At 37.3% G+C, this 7,890-nt stretch overlaps 1 protein-coding gene across 1 annotated transcript; it reads right to left on the bottom strand.

Annotated features, from left to right (window-relative positions):
• Positions 1–356: 356 nt before the first annotated feature.
• GP9 (glycoprotein IX (platelet)) lies at positions 357–2,778 on the bottom strand. Its single transcript, XM_009582013.1, has 2 exons — positions 2,740–2,778; positions 357–948 (listed from the first exon to the last, which is right to left on the bottom strand). The coding sequence occupies exon 2, from the start codon at positions 939–941 to the stop codon at positions 357–359; it is 585 nt and encodes a 194-aa protein (XP_009580308.1). The 5' UTR covers positions 942–948; positions 2,740–2,778.
• Positions 2,779–7,890: the final 5,112 nt, after the last annotated feature.

Below are 7,890 nucleotides of genomic sequence, written 5' to 3'. Positions count from 1 at the left end.
ATTTGGGGATGTAAATGTTCTTGCTATAAGAGCTGAGAATTCAGTGGAAAAATGCTAAGTTAAATGATTCAAAAAATTTAGAAACTGCTTTTCATAGGAGTAGATGGCAGCAGAATGAAACTTGCCTGTCAGTACACCACCAAGCTTATTTTTGAGAGGAAATTAAATCAAGCTTGCCTATCTGAGGACCCAGGCTTTGAGCCCTGGGATCTGTTTGTAACATGTTCACCTTTAAAACTAGTGTTGCCAGTGCATGTGCTTTTTTGTGGTAGAATAGTTTGATGTTTCTGTTCAAGCTAGTGGTAGCGAACAGCTCATTGTATCTTGTGGTTTTTGGAGGAATGCCTCCCCAACCATCAGCCCCTGGAGTCATAGTGGCTTAGGTTTATTTGGCAGACCAGCTTTTTTGAGAATTTCAGAGCCCATGCTACTAAAATAAGTGTAATTATTGCTCCAGCAATTAAAATGAGGTCTCGCCAAAAGAACTCAAGACACTTGATTGGGAGAAGCCTCTTACAAATGCCCAGCTCATTCCCAGTCAGCTGCCTCAAGGGCTTCATCCTCACAGGACCTGGGGTTGCGCATCTGATCTTTGCAAGAGAGGGTGCAGAGATGTCTTCTAACCAGAGTTTTAGATACAGAATATGACAGTCACAGTTCCAAGGATTGTCAAATATTTTCACTTCCTCGAGGCTGTGCAAGCTGTCCAGGGCACCGGGAGGAACCGAGGTCAGGCTGTTGTTCTGTAGATAAAGCCTCTTGGTGTTAACGGGCAAGGCAGGCACTTCCGTCAGCTTCCTTGAGCTGCAGTCTATATGCAACCCCTTCATTTCTCCCAGTGACTTACAACTGCAGGAGGGAGGACAGACTTCAGTTTGGGTCATGTGGAACAGCAATGATACGGCAAATCCCACAACAGTGATGAATTCTGTCTTGTTCATGCTTCAACTACCCAGAGAATAAGAATAATAATCTGATAAGTATAATTCATTAGCATATTTCTCAGTGCAGAACTACAACACAGCTATTTCTTCCTCAGGATTACTCGTGAGGTTTAGGTTTTTGGAAGAAAATCTTTAGCTTTCTGTATTTCCCACAGAGTCATTCTTCCTGACATTAAGTAACATAAATGCGACTGGGAGAGAGCACAGTGCTTCCATTTAGTCTCTAGTTCATTGCTTTTCCTTCATAATTGTATGAAATATATTATTGTTCAAAGTTCTGGAAAAGAACGTCACCAGGAGACTATGGTAAAAACTAAGTTAGTTTTAGGCAAAGATTTTGATTCCGTTTCTATATCTTCACAGGTCTAGTGTTAAAATTGTGTGTAAAAGTCAGTTTTCAAAATCAAGCTTAAGAGATTGAATAATTGTAAATGCCTAAGAATCTCCTTTCTGAGAGTGTGAAGATTCTAACCAGGAAGTACATATTTTTATGTGGCAAAAAGTTCTTTTTTGCTTCATTGTAGCTTCATGCGTCTCTGAGAACATACAGTTTAAGATTCGGATGAATACAGAATTGGAAATTTTGCATATCTGGTACTGCTTGTCTTTTAGGGATTAAATAACCATGCTTTGGGCTAGCGGGTAATTCTCCCTTTTGCTATGTCATTCCCACTTTTGTAGAGTGGATCCCACTAGACTTCCATCTTAGTCCCTTTTATTTGGCAGTTTAAAACCTCTAAAGGTATTCCCTTCCTGTATTTCCTACTACTTCTCTGCATTTAAAAATACATAGCTAGCCTTGGGACCGGATTGGAATTTGATATACAAACTCCCTTGCACAGGTTGGGGAATTTCCAATCTTGAAACCATCTTTCTTTATGATTTTAATATATCCCATAATTAAAAAGTATTTCCTTCTTTTTTTTTCAATTCATTTGCAGTAAGTAAGTATTGAAGCAAAAATACCTGACTGTATATTGCCTTGGATACTACTTGGAGAATGACAGATAATTGTAATAAGTGTTGGTTTTTTATACACTATCCACTTGAAGAACAGACCTATTAACAACAACAAATACAGAGTAAAACAGGGTTTTACAGACTAAGGCGAGGAGATAAGGAGCTTAAATTATACTAACGTAGAATGGAATCTGGAAAAAAATTTCTTCAAAATAATGTTTTCAAATGTAGAGATATTTTAGAACTCAAAAAAAAAAATTTCCTCTTAAAAACTTAAAATAAGCTGAGACTATTTTTTTCTCTAGAAAGTTTCATTTAATAAATACTAAAACTGTAGGAAAAATTGATTGATTTTGGTTTAAATTGATTTGCTTTAATTCACTTACAAGGATTATGTAATTAACTCTTCAAAATAAAGTCAGACAGCTTTAGATTCCTGATCTAAATACTACATTCCTGTATTTTAAATTGGATTAATGCTACGTAAAATTATGAACTTCATCACAGAGAAGCTGAAATATTAATCTTAACAATCTCCTATGTCTTTGTTAGCAAGTAGTTAGTCTGAATATCTTTGGTCTGAATCTAGATACTCATCTGTTATTTTTCAAGAAATCTTCTAGAGCTGTTTTTTTCAAAGTAGACATCTTAAAAGGACAGACTATCTATGTCATCTGACCAAAAAACAGTTAAGCAATATCTGTAGAAAAGGCAATCTCTTCTGATTTAATATATAGCAAGAATATATAGCAAGAAATTCCCAATCAAATAGAAATAAGAACTGTGGCAAAAATGCAGAAGAGAAGAGTTGGTGAGATGCCTGACTGACACTTACCCTTATTTATTCCCTCTTGATTCCTTTCCCTCTGCTTGGTAAAGTGTTGCAGTACAGATAGCAACTGGAGCTGACTTCTTAAAGAGTCAGTAAGGAAATGTGTTAAAGAAGATGAGCTTTTTCCTATGCATAATAGGAAAACCACTCCCATTGGAAGATGCTATATATGGTTGACATGTGTCATGGCACATAGTGCTTGGGGCATTTTTGTGTTTTCTGCAGACAAGAGGAAATGCTTTTGAATTTTTTTTATTGCTAATATATTTTTCCCATTAAACCTGACAATGTCTGGAAAACCTAAAATGATTATTCTGAAATCTAGTGGTTTTTTTCCTCAGCTGTAATAATCTACAGATATAAAAGTTAGCTTGAGCTTCAGCTGCTGACACAAGCCCAAGCAAGATACAAGGGAGCTAAAGTTAACCTGTGAAATAGAGTACTTCTGTTTTAGTCAAAGCCAGGTGTATCTGATATGTGCCTTTCCACTGATTAAGTAAAATTTGTAAAAACACACCATAGCATCAGAATAACTTATGTTAGTCAGGTGGGATCAACTTATATTAGTCAGATGAGATCATTAAGGGATAGAGAAATATTAATGCCATTACGTTGAAATAGTGGTGAAAAGTCACCCAAAATACAGTATTTAATTCTGGTCACCCATGTTCAAAAAAGATTAAGGCAACAAGTAAAAGGAAGGTTTCTGTGATGATCAGGGATTTGGAGAACCTATCTTATGTGAAGAGGCTGAGAGTGACCTGTACCCTGCAGTGTGGAGCAGTGCAGAGCCAGAACGACTCAGGCAGGTAGGAGCCCCCGGCACAACAACCTTGCGTGTGAAGAAGGGTACGTGTGTATGGATCAGTGGATCAGTTCCTATTTTCATTCTTGTGATATTTTGTGGAATATAATTTCTTTGTAATGTCCTAGTTTGGTTTGGAGTTTAGAAGTGAATTCCAGAATAGTCAGGAAAGGTGCACTGGGAAAGGCTTACTCTCATGGTTAGCATGGCTCCCCTTTATTAGCACAGCCTGGAGGGCAGGGACAGCCTTGGGCACGTATATAGCCTTTCGTCCCATGAGAGCTGTGTGTAGCTCAAAAGAGGACTATGATCCTGCAAATTTCTTCACACTCAAGTTGCTGAAGAATATCAACTGCTGATAATAGCAATGTGACATCTTACAACATAATGCGCTCTGTGTATATTTGGCTGGAAAGCCAATAATTCAGGATGATACAAGTTTATAATATACATGTATCTGTTCATCTAAATAAAGAATGCCATGTTTGTGTAAAAGAAAAACAAAAATGGGATTTTGTTTTCACTTTTTTTTTTTTGTATGTGAAATTTTGGAATAGAATTTAAGTTTTCCTTTGCTTTAGCTACCAAACATGAACACTCTAGAATTAAGATAGGAGTTGACATTTGGAAACCCAGCGTGTTGTGGATCTGGTGTTTAATTCAGGCCAGTTCTTGTTTAATGTGTTGTTTTGGGGACAGGCTTTGGGCTGTGTTCTGCATTTGGAAATGAAACCCAGGTGAGTTTCAGATGTTGCAGATGGGCAGTAGAGCCCTGCTTCTGAGCTGTTGTTTCTTTACAACATGCTGTTCTTGTGGGGAAGGGAAATTTCTGACATTTAAAATTATTCTGATAGCAATTTCTATTGTTTAATTCTTACTTATATTTAATGTACTTTTCTTCATTAAGTCTAATCAATTACCAGTAGCCTGAAGTTTGTTAGGAACTTCCTTAAGAAAATGACTTGATGTGTATCTCTGCTCTTTAGTATTTTAAAAGGTAATTTAGACAGTGCTGGAGGGAGAAGACAAAAATACTTTAAACCCCATTTGAATTTCAATCTTTTCTATAAGATGAGGAAAGTGATTCCTCCCTTATTGAAATGAATAGTTCATCTGCCTGTCAGATGTTCAACAGCCGGACCTGTGAGTGGACTCCTAATAACGGGAAGATCCTTCTATCTTAGGGATTGTTTAATTTTTTTTTTTTAAAGTACATCACCAAAGCATAGATTTCATAAATGTCTGTCTTCCCTCATGCCTGTTTCCTGTATCGCACAATCTGTGCCATATGTCTTAAGGAATGCTGCCACACAGAATAGAAGTTTTCCTGTTATATGGTGAAATCAAATGCTGCATCTGCATTGAAATGGATGCAAAATATTTGGAATCCTCTGGAATCCATACTCAAATTCCGTGCTGTGGGTAATCCTCACAAAGGTAGTCCTACGTTCCTCTGGCTGCTGTGTCACACGTGGTTGGAGAAGTAGCTGGTCATGCCGAGTCCCTGAATCTGTTACTTGTGATGAGGACCGTGGGCCAGTTTCTTCAGCTCTGTGTGGAGGTGAATGTATGCAGAGAATATCTGGCAGAAGCAATGCTTAAAATACAAGGCATTTGCATTTATGATTTTAGGGCTATAGCTTTTTGTAGGCCAAATGAGGATTCTTCATTTAAGAGGATTTATTAAGAGCCAATTTGAAAAAAAAAAGTTATAATCTGCTATAATCTTGTTATAGTCTGAAAATATATTTTCCACAGAGTGAATCCGTTTGAACTTTTTGTGAATGAGAGAGGCTCTATCTCCTCTCAGCGGAGAGGTATTTCTGAACACTCTTGTTTCCCAAACAAAACCTTTCTCGCTACCTTACTCCCTCAAAGCACACTTCTCTGGAATAGTTTCCTTTTGAGGCCTTGACTTTTCCAGTCAGTTACGTGGGTGCTGCGTCTGATTGCTTATATATAGGGAGAAAAAAACATTGAAGGGAGAATACTAGTTTCCTTGCAGTTAAGAATAAAAGCTGCAAGTTAAAGATAAATGTGTGGATCAAATGCATGACCTGCTAAGAGGAAATTCAGACAGAATATGCCATTATTTTTTATAGACTGTTTTAAGGAGTTATAGTCATTTATTACTGTCAATGACCTGTTCTTGACCTAGAAAGACAGAAGTCTTTCTCGAGCACTATTTCCGTTTCCAATGCTGAAAAAACTTGCCACATCACGTTGTCAGTAGACGGCAAAAGTGCTTCTCATTTAAGTTCTATCACCCTCATTAAATCTGTTCTTTCATATTTTCAAATAGGTTGGTGAGAACAGACTGACCAAAATATTAATTAATGAATTATACAAATAAGCGAATAAGCAAAAAGAAGGAAAAAAAAGATCAATCATGAAATTCATTCACACATCAAGGAATATTGCCTGCAGAAATGAATTAAAGAAAATCTGTGGTTTCTTTCACATCAAGAGTTATTGTGGCCCCAGGGCCAAAGTATTCCTATTATCTACTGCACCCTAGAGAACTAGCCTGCTAAAGCCTTTTTAGTATTTATACATAGGATGACTCTGAATTTCATCAAGTCCATATTCTACTTATTGTATTGTTTCCCGCTGCACATTTATTATGGTTTTACCTGATTTAATTTTACCTCTGTCAAATCAAATATCCCATTTCCTCGCAAGATTGTTACACAGGCAGATAAATTCTTGCGTTTAAGAAATTCTTCTCCTAAATTGTACTCCACCCATTTTATCAAATAATTCTTTCTCCTCCCACCCATTCTCATCAAGAATGTCCCTCCTTGCTGTTTTCACTGTTCAAAACTGTACCTAGTTGCTGTGCAATCATCAGCTATTGCTTGTCCTTCCACTAGGTGTCATTCACGTTATATTTTTGTTAAATGTTGAGCATACACTGTCTGAATCGACATTTAGATATAATTTATCAATTCAAAATAATAGTCTGAAAGACTGAAATATTATATTCTTTTAGGTTATTACCTTTTCCGTAGCCTCCAAGATAAAAATGTAACGGATGCACAAAATGTGCACATTAAGTCATCTGTCTAAATCAGATAGCTAATCACATGTTTGTGTTTTATGGAACTCTTAGGGTCTTGAGCCTGTTAATGAAAATAAATATTCATAGACAATTTGGATTCAAACTGTCCTCAGGAAAATATTAATACCGTTTATGCTAAGTTGTAAAAATGATAGAGTGCACATGGGGAAGCTTTTAGAGAGAGAATCTCTAAAAGCATCATTAAAAGACCACCATCAAGGCAGTATCCCCACCACAAGATAGTGCCTAGGCATTCCCTGCACTCCCAGTTCAGTTAACCAGCTCTGAACGTGCAGCACTGACAGCAGTCAGTGCAGCCCGTGTGTCTGTCCTGTGTTTCATGAGCTGAATGCGATTGTTGGCACCTTGATGGGAAGTGCTGGGCTCGGTAAAATGGAGTCAGCTATGACCCTCTCTGCCTTGCTTGCTTTGCTGAATTAAATATTTTGCTCTAATGAAAAGTAATTAGTTTTCTAGCTCTTTATGCACAGTCACTGTTATTCAAAATACAATACTGTGTTTCAGTCAAACAACTACAACACAACGCTGCGTTTATTGTGAATGTTTTATTTAGGATCAGGATTGAGCTTTAAGAGCAAATCTCATGATCTTCTCCATTTTCCATGCATGCCTTTTAGATGAAACTAAACTGCAATATTCACTCTGGAAATACATCTGATTTGTTCCAGGTGCTAATGGAGGTTCAATACTTGGGACCAGACTAAAGATAGTCCAAAATAACACGTCCTGTCCTAGTATATATGGTTGGATGTAGTGTCCTCAGTTCCAGATCGTTTCGCTGCTGTGATCCAGCTCTTTGGGCCATTCTGTTTATTGATACAGATATTGCCAGTGGGATAGCGAAAGAACTTTCCATAAATTAACCTTGTTCGAACGCCCTGGTAACTGTGCAGTCAAGCCTGCTAAAGATACTTAAGTGTCTTTACCAGGTTACTGCATAATAGCTGTAGTAGGATTGTAAAATGCGTGAGATTAAGCAGCACTCTGGTGTTGTGGTGTTGTCCTTGTTTAAGGAGTTTGGTGATAAACAAAATCAGTCTTCAGCCCCATTAGCTAAAGTCCTGGTATTTTCTGCTTGAAGAGTTGGAAATGTTGAAGGCAGGGCATTGAACTTGTGGTCACGCTGAACAGCTGTTCTTGGAAAGATCAATTAGAAATTAATTAGTGTCTGATGTAAAAGACTATATTGGAAAAGCCCAAGTGACGAGTTTACCATGGTAATTCATTGTAGAATTTAACTCACTGTTCATAATTGATAAGATAGTTA

Source organism: Fulmarus glacialis, unplaced genomic scaffold (genome assembly GCF_000690835.1).
Source record: "Fulmarus glacialis isolate BGI_N327 unplaced genomic scaffold, ASM69083v1 scaffold17637, whole genome shotgun sequence".
Lineage (NCBI taxonomy): Eukaryota > Metazoa > Chordata > Aves > Procellariiformes > Procellariidae > Fulmarus > Fulmarus glacialis.
This window is presented reverse-complemented; position numbering and strand designations above follow the sequence as displayed.

Excerpts from the sequence above, each read along its gene's own strand:
- GP9 (XM_009582013.1), bottom strand. The coding sequence starts at position 941 with ATGAACAAGACAGAATTCATCACTGTTGTGGGATTTGCCGTATCATTG.